Source organism: Trichomycterus rosablanca, chromosome 7 (genome assembly GCF_030014385.1).
Source record: "Trichomycterus rosablanca isolate fTriRos1 chromosome 7, fTriRos1.hap1, whole genome shotgun sequence".
Lineage (NCBI taxonomy): Eukaryota > Metazoa > Chordata > Actinopteri > Siluriformes > Trichomycteridae > Trichomycterus > Trichomycterus rosablanca.
This window is the reverse complement of record NC_085994.1, coordinates 3,210,001-3,225,244: the sequence shown is the minus strand read 5'-3', so window position 1 is coordinate 3,225,244 and position 15,244 is coordinate 3,210,001. Positions and strand designations below refer to the sequence as shown.

The window sequence follows — 15,244 nt, the reverse complement described above, 5'->3', positions numbered from 1 at the left end:
TGGACTAAACCCAATTGAGCACCTGTGGCACATCCTCAAGTGGAAGGTGGAGGAGTTCAAGGTGTCTAACATCCACCAGCTCTGTGATGTGGAAGAGGATTCCAGTAGCAACCTGTGCAGCTCTGGTGAATTCCATGCCCAGGAGGGTTAAGGCAGTGCTGGATAATATTGGTGGTCACACAAAATATTGACACTTTGGGCACAATTTGGACATGTTCACTGTGGGGTGTACTCACTTATGTTGCCAGCCATTTAGACATTAATGGCTGTGTGTTGAGTTATTTTCAGAAGACAGTAAATCTACACTGCTATACAAGCTGTACACTGACTACTCTAAGTTATATCCAAGTTTTATTTCTATAGTGTTGTCCCATGAAAAGATATAATAAAATATTTGCAGAAATGTGAGGGGTGTACTCACTTTTGTGATACACTGTATATATATATATATTTACTGTACTGTAATACTTACTTAATGTTTCTTATGCACCTATCTATCTATCTATCTATCTATCTATCTATCTATCTATCTATCTATCTATCTATCTATCTATCTATCTATCTATCTATCTATCTATCTATCTATCTATCTATCTATCTATCTATCTATCTATCTATCTATCTATCTATCTATCTATCTATCTATCTAACATATTAGCACTGGCCGCCAATTACATTAATAACAAAATATGTTTGAGAATGCATAAAGCGTAACCAAGCCTTTATAACCTTACAGTGTCAATAACTAAAGACCCTGGTATACACTTGTCTGAGGACCCGCTGCGACCCTGACCAGAATGAAGCGGTTGGGTGAATATACAGTACAGTAAATAACTCGGACAGCAGTTGTAGGTGTTGCTGTGACTCCAGTCACTAGGTGGCAGCGCGACGTGCGTGTGTTGTCAGAACACAGCCGAAGAACAGTTCGCGTTACGTCATAGTATATATGCCTCAAATGCCCGGATGTTGGTCTTTTTTTCCGGCTAAAGGTAATAGCGCTAGCGTGTCTATTTCCCCACAAATGTAATCTGTTCTCATCTTCATAAACGGCTGTGTGTATTTCATCTAAAATACCACAGTAGCACGATATCATCACGTATTTATTAAAAAAGATGAAGATTTTTTTAGCCCTAGTGCATTTTAACTCGTTAAACTTGTGTGTTATTAGACCGGGCCTTAAATCCAGTGTCACGAACGGGTCGTTCACTAATTAGCTCATTGTATTGTAGTGTTTGTTATTTAAATGGTAATTTGATATATGTTTGGAACACGTTTGCGGTCATTTGTTTATATTTGCGCTGTTTTAGTTCTCTGTGATGTTAGTGCTGTGCGTGCTGATAGAAGTCACGCTTGTTAGCCTGGATGCTAATAGTAGCAGCTGACGTTACTAGGTTACGGAGTATTTAGGATTATGATATTAAATGTGCTTGAATGAAATGTTTTACGTTGTAACTTCATGTAATTTGAAGAAACGAGTCAGTCATGACTAATATATACAGCAGGTTGGCGGTGTATTCAGCGTGTCCTGGTCGCAGCCGCATCATTAGCACTGATATATGTTGACATGTTGCTGCTGTTTAGTGTTTCTTTACCCTGATTTAATCCGGATCTTTACTTCTAATTCGGTTTCAGATGGTCGAGGGCGATAAGAAGAAGGTGGCCCCCAAGCGGCACTGCAGCCGCAACCCGGTGCTGGCCAGGGGCATCGGCCGCTACTCCCGCTCGGCCATGTATACCCGCCGTGCCCTGTACAAGAGGAAAACCAGGGCACCTGAAACCAAGGTGGGTAAAACAAGCACTGTAGCTGTCTCTGTCTCTCCAAGCTGTCTTTCACTAGAGCTACCTTTATCAGAGCCACACTGCTCTACACACACATGGGATTGTGACACAGCGGAGTTCTGACCGTTGTTTATCATAAACAAAACATTATTATTAGATTAGAATAGAATAGAATCTTTATTGTCACTGTACACAAGTACAATGAGATTCCGAGTGGCATCTCTTCCATAGAGTAGCAGCAGTAGAAAGAAAGAAAGACAGTAGTAGTTATCACAAGTAATTAAAATGATTTACACTCTAAAAGATAAATAAAAATCTTTGCACTCTTGATTCAACTCTGTCATTACACGTGTACAAGTACAGAGCAACGAAATGCACTTTAGCATCTAACCAGACGTGCAACAAGCGGCAAGTGCAGGAGAAACGGTATCTACGATATAGATTTCAAGATTTCAAAGCTTTATTGTCATATGTACAGTAGGAAACGTGTTTCCCTGTACAAGGAAATTCTTATTTTGCTGTCCGCACATGATGTAACAAAGTACAAAGATAATAATAAAATCAAATCAAATTAAGAAATAAAAGTTAGATATAGTAAAACAAAACACGCTGAGTATAAGTTATGTACATTGTGCAAGAAGAGAGCAGATATATTGCAATCAGACAATATAGTTACATGTGCAAAATGTAAAGACAGTAGTGTAAACATACATGTGCAGCTGTGTGTAGACCTGTAAACAGTCATATGTGGTATAGTGCAAGTATTGTGTGCAAGTGTGATAGTGTCTATGAATAATCAGCTCAGCTGTTTAAGAGTCTGATAGCTGTGGGAAAGAAAGAGATCTTTAGTCTTGTTGTCCTGCATTTCACACTTCTGTATCTCCGGCCTGAGGGTAGAAGTGTGAATAGTCCATGTTGGGGGTGGGTGGGGTCTTTGATGATGGACGCAGCTCTCCTGTGGACTCTGTGATGGTAGATGCTCTGGAGAGAGGGTTGTACCGTCCTGGTGATTTTCGTTGCAGTCTTTATCACTCTCTCCAGGCGTTTGCGATCCTTCACAGTAGAACTGCCGTACCACACGGTGATGCAATTGGTCAGGATGGACTCAATGATGCAGCGGTAGAAGTTGCTGAGTATTTTACAGTGATCCCTCACTTATCGCGGGGGTTACGTTCCAGTGAAAATCCGCGAAGTAGCGACGCTATATCTATTTTAATATTTATACATTATTTTAGTAGTTATACACTATTTTAAGTTTTTATAAACCCTCCCCACTCACTTATACACTACATAACGCTTTCCCATTCCCTTAATAACCTTTCCCACTGGACCTGTTTCTCTTAAAACACTCCTTAAATGTTCATACATACTGTACACTAAAAGTGTTTTAAACTCTCAAACCTAGATACGTAATTTTTTAAAATTTGATCAGCGACTGGTATACAGAGCAGCATTCTCTGGTTGGTTGCTGTCCATCAGTCAACCAATCATGTGTCGTTTACAATCTCTACAGTCTCAAGCGGCCGCTGGGTAGGTCCTACTTTTGCGTTTTTGGTGTGTACAGTATTCATCCTACGCATGTGAAGAACGAGTACCGCAAAAACCAGCAAAACAGCGAAAATACCGCGATACCACTGTACATTATATACAGGATAGTAAGTGGGTAGCGCTGTCGCTTCACAGCAAGATGGTCCGGGTCCTTTCTGTGTGGAGTTCGCATGTTCTCCCCGTGTCTGCGTGGGTTTCCTCCGGGAGCTCCGGTTTCCTCACGGTACAGAGACGTGCAAGTGAGGTGAATTGGCGATGCAAAATCGTCCATGACCGTGTTCGATATTAAACTTGTGAACTGATGAGTAACGAGTGACTACCGTTCCTGTCATGAATGTAACCCAAGTGTAAAACATGACGTTAAAATCCTAATAAACTAACAGGGTATGTGCGCTGGTATGAACCAGATATACAGCTGTATATATTATTGAATGTACTATAAACAAGATGTAATATGCAGATTAAGGTGCCATGAACATAATAGAGGAATGTGTATATATAAACATAGTAAACATATGTATGTGGTATAGATGATAATTTTAAGTATGTGTACATATAAGGTATGTATCGATGATATAAGAAGCAGAAAAGGTTTGTAGTGCAACCTTTATTAGGATGTCTATTAGGGGTGGGTGATATGGCCCTCAAATAATATGATATTTCAGGTTATTTTTGCGATAACGATATTTTTGGCGATATAACAAAACACTGAAAAATATTTTATTTATTTAGAATTCATATAAGTTAACACATCGTAAAAAAATGTAAGAATTACGCACACTTTTCTTTATTTTGTCTTTCCAGTAAAAATAATGTAAAATAATGTAATGGCGAAGTCAGACAGTTTTCATAGGGGTGGCCAGACTGAGACCATTGCTCACACAGGGGTCGCACAGAAACTGATACCTTATTTTATGTGGTCACTCATTTATTTACCTACACAGGCAGTGAGTGCCATGTAGAATTACATCACAAAGACCTGCATATTAATAATAATAATAATAATAAGCTTCTTTTCTCTTCATTTTCCCTGACAAGTAAAAAAAAGTTCTTACTAAAGATGCAGATGGATCCAATAACCACGCTGCTGGCTACTGGGTGCTTCGTTGTGGGAAAGAAAGTGGTGACGGGAGTGTTCACCTCCCGCTGGTTTCGCTCTTGTCAACACAACTTTTCGGATTTCCTGACCTTTGATGAAAGCATAAATTCTCCCGGGGAGCCCAGGAATCCTCCCATATCTCGCTGACCCGCTTTGCATCCGCTCTAAGTGGCGACTTGTGACTTCTCTTTCTTATTCGCTCTCACGTTCTTTGGTCCGATTAAACGGAATTTTGGTCCAGATAAGCGAATAACGTTACACGTACATGATAGGATTTGTTTCGGTACTTTAGGATTCGGTCCGAATAAGCGGCTGGTCCGATTAACCGGATTCGACTGTATTCCTTTGCAATACTTGATCATTTGGCTGCCAACTTGTGTGTAATGATGACACTCAATTGAACCCCAGAACATGCCAGTGTGAATGCATGGAAAACTAATTTTAATTTTCTTTCAACAATATGATACAGACTGACCAGCACTATTAAGCCAAATCGGCACTGAAAATGGACTTTACTTTTAATAACCTTAAAACGGAATCTTTTCTTTTAAATTTTGTAATGTTTTTACCTGCTATTAAATTGTTTCCCAACAAAATCCGCCCAATTTGGCGGATAAACGCACAATCTGGCAACACTGGAACGCGCAGAACCCGGTGGCACCTTTACTCGTAGCGCGCCACAGTGTGGACATTAATGTTAAGGGTATTCCTGCACTGTTTGGTGGAGGTGCCGCTGTTGAATGTGAACCTGCGTGCAGAAACACTTCCACAGAAAGGTCGCCGGCAAAGCGGTGGTTGGGGTTCGGGTTGCCAAAGATTAATTTATGGTGGACTTGGTGTTTTTGGAACGAGCTCCTCCGCCGCAGAGCCGCTTTCCGCCATACTCGTTGCTGTGCCCAAATGACCCACGTAACGGACGGACGTCATTACGTAAACGACGCAGAAGATCGCTGTTATTACGATATGGGATTTTTTGTATCGTTTTAAAAATTATATATAGCATAGCACACCCCTAATGTCTATACATGTGATTCTCATCGCTTAGTTTATCAGTAGTCTGTGTTTTCTTGACGTCAGGCTGTTTACTCTGTTCCTTATCAATTGCACTGCTTATTACACTCAGGAATCAATACTAAAAGTTGTTAGAAAACTTTATTATGTAGAAATCATCTTCAAATGTCCAAACTACTCCTTTATGCACTTTTTAGACAATAACTTCAACTCATTAGTTTTCTCACAGACACAAAGTGGCTTCAATCCAGCTGTAGTCTAGGTCCTTGACTGCCAGGTCGTCACTGTTGGGCCCTCGAGCAAGACCCTTAACCCTCAATTGCTTAGAAAATAAACCGTCGCAGTACTTGTAAGCGTTTGCCGAATGCTGACGATGTACATGTACAGAGTGTGATGTCTCTGCGTAAACCCTAGCAAGCCTTGCTTGGGAGTTGATGTGTAACTTGTACGCTGTCCACACGGCTCAATACGTTTATAAATGTCATTGAACATCTGTATCTGACTGTTTTACAAACGAACAAGTGATGCCATCATGACGTGGTCAAATGGAGCGTTAATGAAAGGCTCAGGTGTTTACAAGCAGGCTCGGTGGGTAGCACTTTCGCATCACAGGTGGGGTTTCCTCCGACAGTCCAAAGACGTGCAAATGAGGTGAATTGGAGATACAAAATTGTCCATGACTGTGTTCGATATAATGAGTAATTTCCGTTCCTGTCATGAATGTAACCAAAGAGTGTAAAACATGACGTTAAAACCCTAATAAACAAACAAACTACTAAATAATAACCTTTAGTTGTTGCTGGCCATTTCTACACCTACTGTACATTCATTTCTTTACTTTTTCCTGGGCGTGCGGTCATTGTTGTGATAGGTTGCATGAATACATCAACAATTAAGGTCGTTGCCAACTTTCGGAGTCCTTTGGGAATGAATCTGTGACTTGTATGCTGTTCAGGTGGTTCAGTATGTTTATAGATGCCTTGTTTGTAATTCTAGATTGAGAAAAAGCTGAACGAGAAAGCCCCCACTACAGTGAGTAAAACTGTCGGCGGAGATAAGAATGGAGGCACCCGTGCCGTCAAAGTGCGCAAGATGGTAAGTAAATATAGATGAAATATCGTCTTTGTATTTTCTTTGCTGGGCAGTTGTAGCGTAGCGGTTAAAGTGCTGGACTAGTAATGGTTTGAGCCCCATCACTGCCAGGTTGCTACTGGGCACTTGAGCAAAGCCCTTAACCCTCAATTGCTCAGACTGTATACTGTCTCAGTACTGTAAGTCACTTTGGATAAAGGCGTCTGCTAAATGCTGAAAATGTAAATGGTTCAAGCCCCACCACTGCCAGGTTCATCTTTATTTTGTAAACGATCTGTACTGCGTCTTAGTGAATATTGGATGTATTGCAAGCCCTCTCGGATTGATGGAGCAGCAACACTTGCTTGAGGTTATGCCTGATGTTCTTTGTTTTTGGCATGATGTAGACACGCACCCGAGTGCTTCAGAAATGCCTGTGAAGGAGTTCACATGTCTCGGTGATTGACTAATCATGGCAATATGAATGAGGAACGATCATCCTTACGTGTTCCATATTCTGTGAGTTGATTTCTATTAAGCGTAGGTACAGGAAGGCAGCACATGCTGATTATGAAGCCTGCTCACTGTAATTTACTGTGAGGTATGCATTCTGCTGATTGATCAAAAAGGATCCCTGGTTAACTGTTAATAAACTGGGCTGTATTAGTAAAAAAAGAAAAAACTAGTTGATCTATTGTTTAGGAGTGTTTTCTTGCCTTTACTTTACTTTTTCCCCCGTTACAAAGTTTGACCTAAATTTGACTCCAGCTCTGTCAAGACCACAGTGAGCCCAAATACCATAAACCAAATGTATGTAAATAAATCAAGTAAATTAACACTCGTTCACTAGATTCTGTCTTGTCTCTTCAGCCACGTTACTACCCTACAGAGGATGTGCCCCGTAAGCTGCGTAGTCATGGCACCAAGCCCTTCAGCCAGCACAGGAGGAAGCTGCGCTCCTCCATCACGCCTGGAACCGTACTCATCATGCTCACCGGGCGCCACCGTGGAAAGGTAGATGCTGTTCAACAGTGCATGCCTCGTGTGATTTATCGTGGTAGATTAGATGCGAGTACATCATTTAGTTCCTTCAGTGCCTAAACCGTTGTTACCAACTTTTATAATCACATAATTTAACATAAATCAGAGACCAGGTGATAAAACGGCATATAATTTAACACTCTCTTTAGTAACAATGATCTGTCATTAACATCTCATCTTTATGGACCCATTTAGACCCACCCACTCTTCTGTACAATATCGCTTCAGTGCTCTGATGCTCTGATGTCTTGGGAGCATTTATTTGCTGCTGTGCCTGATTGTGCGATACGATTACAGATGTCTCTGTCCATGCTGACCCAACATCTCAACCTTGAGCTTTAAATGGTCCTTCCCCGTGAGCCGTGCTTAGAACGCACTGCCCAATTCCCGATCAAATATAAGATACATAAGATTCACCACATCGGGAATAAACCAAACGTGCGATATGGGAAACGTTAGAGATGGGACGATCGATCGGCTATGAATCGGTATCGGCCGATTTTTTTTTATCGAAATATGCTATCGGCGATCGGCCGATATCTCCTAAAAGTAGCCGATCCGATCGTGTGATATATAAAAGATCACGTTAAGTTAACGGCTCAGTGGATCGATCCAGACTTTGAGCTACGAAGCACCAACCATCACATCACCATTCATCAACCATCGTACAGAAACCATCGTGAAAGCTCTTCATGACCTAAAATAACATCATTAACGTTGTGCATCATACATACGATGTAATTTTGCTGATTGTAATATTTACTTTAAAAAGATAATTCAGCCCGGTCACATCTGAGTCGATTCTATCAGCACGTTATATAAACTCCTGGTTCACTTTGGTAAATCGTGAGCGGTTCTTACTTGTGATGTAGATGAGAACAGAAAACGTTACAGAGCCAATCAGAGGCAAAAGTTTATTCATTACCAAATTCGTTAGTTCAGGATCATCTGCTGAACTTTTAGCTCCTTAGACGGAACGAGTCTGACTCGGTTACAGATCTGTGGTAATAGCAGTGTAATGAAACTTTTTAATGTAAGAGAGTCACACAGAATGTTCTGTAGTAGTTGGTGTTTATTTAAAACCACGACATTTAATTAATAACAGTAAACACGGAGAGATAACCGAGAAGAGAAACTTACGCTTCACATAAAAACGAATCGACTCATGAATCAATGAATCACTTATAGCGATACTGTGAACAAAGCGTCTCTTCTAAAGGCACAAACACACACACACACACACAGCTCCGGTTTATCTTCACTGTGAGGCTCTTTTTAAGTTATCGGCCGATATCCCTGAGAGGAGATCGGAATCGGTGCCAAAAACCCCGATCGGTACATCTCTAGAAAACGTATAGACTAAATGATCTGCACTAGATAAACGCTTAATACTAGGACAAGAGCGCACACTCTGCGAAGTCCGTCACGTACCATAAAATATATCCCGAATGAACGCCCAAAGCACAACAGTCAAAGACTAAGTGGGTAGCACTGTCAGCTCGGAGCACGAAGGTCCTGGGTCCGATCCCCGGTCCGGGCCGGTTTTCGCCTCGTGCTCCGGTTTCCTCCCACGGTACAAAGACGTGCCAGCGAGGTGAACTGGAGATACAAAATTGTCCATGACCGTGTTCGATATTAAACGTGTGAACTGATGAATCTTGTGTAACGAATAACTACCTGTTCCTGTCATGAATGTAACCAAAGTGTAAAACATGACGTTAAAATCCTAATAAACAAACATTGGTCTCAAGAAAATTGTTATGCAAATGCACAAGATAACGTTGGGCTGCTAACTGAACTCAACTTTAATATACACACCTGTTTAATTGCTTTAATTTTCCCTCAGTCCAACCTAATGTTATGGACATGAAACGTCATGATGCGCAGATTATCTTTGATCTTGGCTTCAATATATGAACACAATAAGGATTGGAACACAACTAGTTAAACTAAGTTTTGCTTGTTTGATGTGACAGGACAGGATGTTGATGAGATGACCATAATCAGTAAATCGCTAACATTCAGCATGATGAATCTTGTTTTTCAGCGTGTCGTCTTCCTCGAGCAGCTGGGTAGCGGCCTCCTCCTCGTCACCGGTATGTCTTTTATTCAGCCCTAATTTTACCAGTTAAGTTTAATTACTGTCTACGTGGGTAGCACTGTCGCCTCACAGCAAGAAGGTCCAAGTGGGGCAGTCAGGGTCCCTTCTGTGTGTAGTTTGCATGTTCTCCCCATGTCTGGCTTCCTCCAACAGTCCAAAAACATTCAACATGTAAACTAATGAATCTTGTGTAATGAGTGTAATCTGTCATGAATGTAACTTTATACACAGGAGCCTCTAAGCTGGGTTTAGAAAGTGTACTCGCGGTTTACATGTCTCGCTGTGCTTTAGGTCCGTTGGCCCTGAACCGAGTACCCCTGCGTCGTGCTCACCAGAAGTTCTGCATCGCCACCACCACCAAGCTGGATATCTCCAGTGTGAAGCTGCCCCAGAACCTGAACGATGCTTATTTCAAGAAGAAGAGGCTCAGGAGGCCCAAGCATCAGGAGGGAGAGATCTTCGACACCGAGAAAGAGGTTAAACATCTTTCTAACGCTTGAACCTTGTTGGCGTAACGGTTGCCACACACTTTTCAGAGCGTGAACTGATTTCGTAATGCTTGGGATGCTTTATGTAAACGGTATGAAGTACAGTTGTGTAGTTTGTGCTGATGTGGCCAGTCAGTGCGCCTAAATATTGGACTGAACTGCATTTAATTGCTGTGTTTTTGTTGATTGTCTCTATGTAGAAATACCAGCTGACCGAACAGAGAAAGGAAGACCAGAAGGCAGTGGACGCTCAGCTGTTGCCCCTTATTAAAAAGGTTCCTCAGCTGAAGGGCTACCTGCGCTCCCAGTTCTTCCTCTCCAATGGCGTGTATCCACACAAACTGGTTTTCTAAAGAATTACAATAAACCGCCTGTTCCATTCACACTGTGTGGTCTGTTTATTTGTTTATTAGTTTTAAATAACCAGTGATTGTGATTTTATATGTGATGCGGGATCTGTGTGCCCTTGTTATGACCACCAAGTAGATTGTTTTACACTATCGAGTCACATCATTATGACCACCAGCTAATATCCAGAGTAACTGCTGTGTGCAGCACAGCACGTACAGCAGCTAGACGGGCTGGGAGTGACTCGGTAAGGTCCTGGTAGGTTGTCGCAGGTATCTGGAGCCCTGCTGACTGCACTGCATCCCACAGATGCAAACCAAATGTGTAATAAGATATACTCCATCCTATAATAGTTTTCTCATCACTTAGTTCCTCTATTATATGTAGTAAAAACCAAACACTTCATTTTGGGGTGCGATCACGTACCTTATCTGCGTTATTATTAGGGGGAGAAATATTTTATAATGTTGGCGACTATTCCTGTGTTGTGGGTTCACTATCTTACAATCACATGGTGGTGTAATTAAACACGAACACTAAAAATATATATTTGTGAGAAAATAATAATATACAATATTATATAATATATTATATGCATCAACTCAATTGAGTCCATGTTTAATACAACTTAATGCATAAAAGATTTACACTGATCAGCCATAACATTAAAACCACCTCCTCGTTTCTACTCGCTGTCCATTTTATCAGCTCCACTTACCATATAGAAGCACTTTGTAGTTCTACAATTACTGACTGTAGTTCATCTGTTTCTCTGCATACTTCCCCCCCCCTGTTTACTGTGGTCCATGGTTCAATCCCTGGCACATCAGAGGTTAATATATAGTACCAGTATCACCTTTGGTACCCTCCATCTCGAACACAGACATTTAAGATGAATAAAGGGCGGCATGGTGGGTAGCACCTGGGTCCTGGGTTCGATCCCCAGGCGGGGCGGTCCGGGTCCTTTCTGTGCCGAGTTTGCATGTTCTCCCCGTGTCTGTGTGGGTTTCCTCCCACAGTCCAAAAACATGCAGTCAGGTTAATTGGAGACACTGAATTGCCCTATAGGTGAGTGTGTGTGCCCTGCGATGGACTGGCGCCCCGTCCAGGGTGTTACCGTGTGCCTGGCGCCCATTGAAAAGCTGGGTTAGGCTCCGGCGCCCCCCCCGCGACCCTGATTGGATAAGCGGTTAAGAAAGCGAGTGAGATAGATGAACATCGGGTCACACCATTTTGCTTTAATTAAAAAATCCAAACAATTGTGCTTAATTTAAACATTGAACCTTTATAGAAAACAAAAATAAGCATTTTATACTAATATTCCAACATATATGGCTATTCTGTTAAAACAAAAACGGAAAAGCAGCAATAAGAAGGCGGGTCCCAGAACTGGAATCAACGGCCTTTCTGTAGTCAGTCATTATGTATTGACCAGTTGAAATAGGTTGAGCGTGGACTCAGCCAGACTTGAAGAGCAGAATGGCCACCTGACCCAGGTAGAAGTAGATGAAGTGCTTGGTCTCGTGGGTCACGTAGCTCCCGAAGTTCCGTCCTACGATGCAGTGCCAGGTTGGGTTGTACTTCTTGTCAAACTCCTTGTATTGGGGGAAAGAACAAAAGGATGGAAACTAATGTTGTACTGAAGTATTAACAGTGTAAAAGCTTAAGAATTTGGGTCACACCAGCCTAAGCCAGACGGGCAGGATCAAGTGAGCCCAGTTCACCCCAGCAGCCAAAAATGCTTACAAATGAGTTTCTTTATTGACTGTAAAGCAGGGGGCACCAACCTTTCTGAAACTGAGAGCTACTTCAAGGTTTGATACAAACTTCCTGAATAACAAAGTTGCACGGTTCACCTTTAATGATAATATAATTATTAATAATAATAATTCATATTCATACAGTCAAACCTCGGTTTTGTATGCCCATATTTTCGTATGATTCGGTTTGCGTCGTTTTTTTCTACCTCAAGTTTCGAACGCTGACTTGACGTTGAACCGTTTTCCCGCGTGACTCGGTACGGGCCAACGTGTACAAAGACTCGCGCGGGGTATCGGGGGTATCCCTCTGCCTTCCTCGCCGCCTTCAATACGCCAACAGGACTCCTCAGTAAAGGTAAATGTGATGTTAAATGTTCATTTATCCATTTCATTACTTATTTATAATTTAAAACTACATTTATTCTCTATAAAATGTATTTTGCCTTTCAGGAACGCATTCATTGTATTTACTTTCTTCCTTATGGGAATTATTGTTTCGGTTTTCGTATGTTTCGACTTTCGAACGGCCTTCTCGAACGGATTATCGTCGAAAACCGAGGTACCACTGTACTGTATATGTGAAGAGACTAGACCACTAGAGACTAGACTCTTCTAACCATCGTACTCGTCAGAGAGAGTGGAGATGACATCGGGTTCATCCTTCTCGTCACCACAGTGTTTGCCGTTATCATCATAGCCAACCGAAAAGGCTTTGTTCCGCTAGCACACCGGCGCAGAGATCCTGAACTCTTTGGTTCGAAACTCGGCGTTGCCACCGGTCGGCTGGGCGCCACCTAGCGGGCATGATTGGCAGTGCCTGCAGGGAGGGATGACCGGGCTGTGTGGGCGGTGGTCTTCAAGACGCCGTGTTAGGACCCTGATTGGCAGTGAGAGGCGCCTGTGCAGAATGCATGAGTGGAAAAGGGTTCCGTTAAGGGCTGCACAGGGGTCGGAGGAGGCGTGAGCAGCAATATACCCACCTCGACTGCAAAAAATTGGGGATCCCCCAGCAGCGGAAGACAAACTGACTACACTCGCTCGCTCGTCTCAGCAAAGACCGAGATGGGCGTTTATCTTGTGCACGATATAGACCACTGAAGTCGTGTCGTAGGCCACGCCATGTTGTTATGCCCATGTTTGGTAACCCGGGTCTAAGAGAAATTTTGAACGGGAAATATAAATGGAGATTTCGCAAATTGCCTCTCTCGCATCCTGTAGTCATAAAAAATGTTCCAGAGCTGTTAGGTTTTGTTTTATGGAGATTCGTCTGTCTATTATCACTGGATCCTCTGACTTATAAAGTCGTTAAAGAGTCAAAATATGCATATTGCTACACGTAAGCTCTTTTTCTTTTCTTTTATAAGCCTCTTAAATAAGCGCACGAAGCAGCGCGATTCACCAGAGTAACAGTGCCGTGATATTCACAAGTTTTGGTTGATATTTTTAGTAGCTAGCTACATTAAAGTAGAAAGCGAGGACGGCCTCGGGTGTTACGCCTTCGGTTGTACTCAACAAAAGCGAGCCGCTCGTTCCGTTGATTTGATCGGTGTAGTTCAGTGACGTCTAATTAATGCGCAGTAGCGTTAGCGTTCGTGTAGCGTTATTAGTATTACGACCCTTTAACGACCTCGTAATTCAGAGGATCCGGTGATGTACAGGAGAAAAATGTACACAGGACAAAACGTACAGGGTTCTGAACAGGATGCGTTAGAGTCGATTTTTTGAAAACCCCGTTCATTTTTCCCATAGGGAATCCGAGTTAGACCCGGGTCTCCAAATATGGGCATAACGAGGACTACAGAATGACGCACGACTTCGGTGGTCTATAGAACTTCGCCCCCAAATCTACATCAGCGTTAATATTAATGATTCAAAACGATCAGCAACACAAATACAATTTTTAGACGGAGCTCTATAGTCGCTAGTGCTATTTTTAGAACATGCCCTGCGTGCGACCCACGTGGTCCCTGCGGGGCGACCAGATGCCCACGGGCACCGTGTGGGTGACCCCTGCTTTAAAGCATTTTACATTTCTTGGCATGTAAAGCATAAGCAGTTAAGCCAATCTATCAACGATGCCCAAAATATGAACCTCCTTCGGTATGGACGTTATACCAGGGCAGAGAGAAGTAGGTTAACGCTGACATCATGAGCTGATGAGGATTATACAACAGTTAGGTCCGACCTTACAATCTGATTGGTTGAGAAGCGTTCGAACCGTGCTGATTTTTGTGATGACAGCACGGCCTTTTCACACCACAACTGTATTACTCCGCTGACGCGTTGCCAGTAACGACAAGCTTCATTACATTACATTTGACATTTTCTGCATTTAGCAGACGCCTTTATCCAAAGCGACTTACAGTACAGTATACAATCAGAGCAATTCAGGGTTAAGGGCCTTGCTCAAGGGCCCATCAGCAGCAACCTGGCAGTGGTGAGGCTTGAACCAGCAACCTTTTGATTACTAGTTCAGTAGTTCAGTACCCTAACCACTAGGCTACGGCTTGCCAGTCATGCACACAAGTCGGACGGTGTGATGCCGATGCACGGCCTACAGAGCAGCCTTTTCTTTCTAACTGCACAATGAACGTTAGTGTGCAGATTAACATATATATAACACAATAACTCTAATAAATAACTAAATTCTATCTTTTAATTCTTAATTAATTTTATTTTGAGCTTTTTCTCCTTTTCCTTTCATATTCGCTTATCATTTTTATTCCAAACTAGCGTTTCTTTGTAGTGTTAAACTATATGCCTTTTTTAGCCTACTGTGTTTAGGCAGGGTTGCATTGTCAATATTAAAGCATATTCAGTATGAAATTCAGGGCTTCTTTGATTCCTTTTCTTTCTTTATTTTGTACAAACTGTTGTATAAAAGCAGTAGAACACTTGAGGTCGTGTGTTATCGCGAATAACATCACGCCTTCGGCTCGTGCCTGCGACCAAATCACAGCCGTGATGTTATTCGCGATAACGCACTCCATCTCGTGTT

At 42.2% G+C, this 15,244-nt stretch overlaps 2 protein-coding genes across 5 annotated transcripts in view; one reads left to right on the top strand and one right to left on the bottom strand.

Moving 5' to 3' along the window:
• Positions 1-1,611: 1,611 nt before the first annotated feature.
• On the top strand, positions 1,612-10,521 carry rpl6 (ribosomal protein L6). The gene is made up of 6 exons (XM_062998861.1): positions 1,612-1,782; positions 6,434-6,532; positions 7,379-7,522; positions 9,597-9,645; positions 9,942-10,126; positions 10,339-10,521. Exons 1-6 carry the CDS (start codon positions 1,633-1,635, stop codon positions 10,489-10,491), a joined length of 780 nt encoding a protein of 259 aa, XP_062854931.1. The 5' UTR covers positions 1,612-1,632; the 3' UTR covers positions 10,492-10,521.
• A 1,183-nt stretch (positions 10,522-11,704) lies between these two features.
• The window catches only part of dynll1 (dynein, light chain, LC8-type 1), a 6,311-nt gene continuing 2,771 nt past the window's right edge, over positions 11,705-15,244 (bottom strand). For all 4 annotated transcript variants that reach the window (XM_062998857.1, XM_062998860.1, XM_062998858.1 and 1 more), the window contains one exon: positions 11,705-12,081. In XM_062998857.1, the coding sequence (XP_062854927.1) occupies positions 11,944-12,081 (138 nt within the window). In that variant the 3' untranslated portion in view covers positions 11,705-11,943. The remainder of the gene's footprint in view (positions 12,082-15,244) is intronic.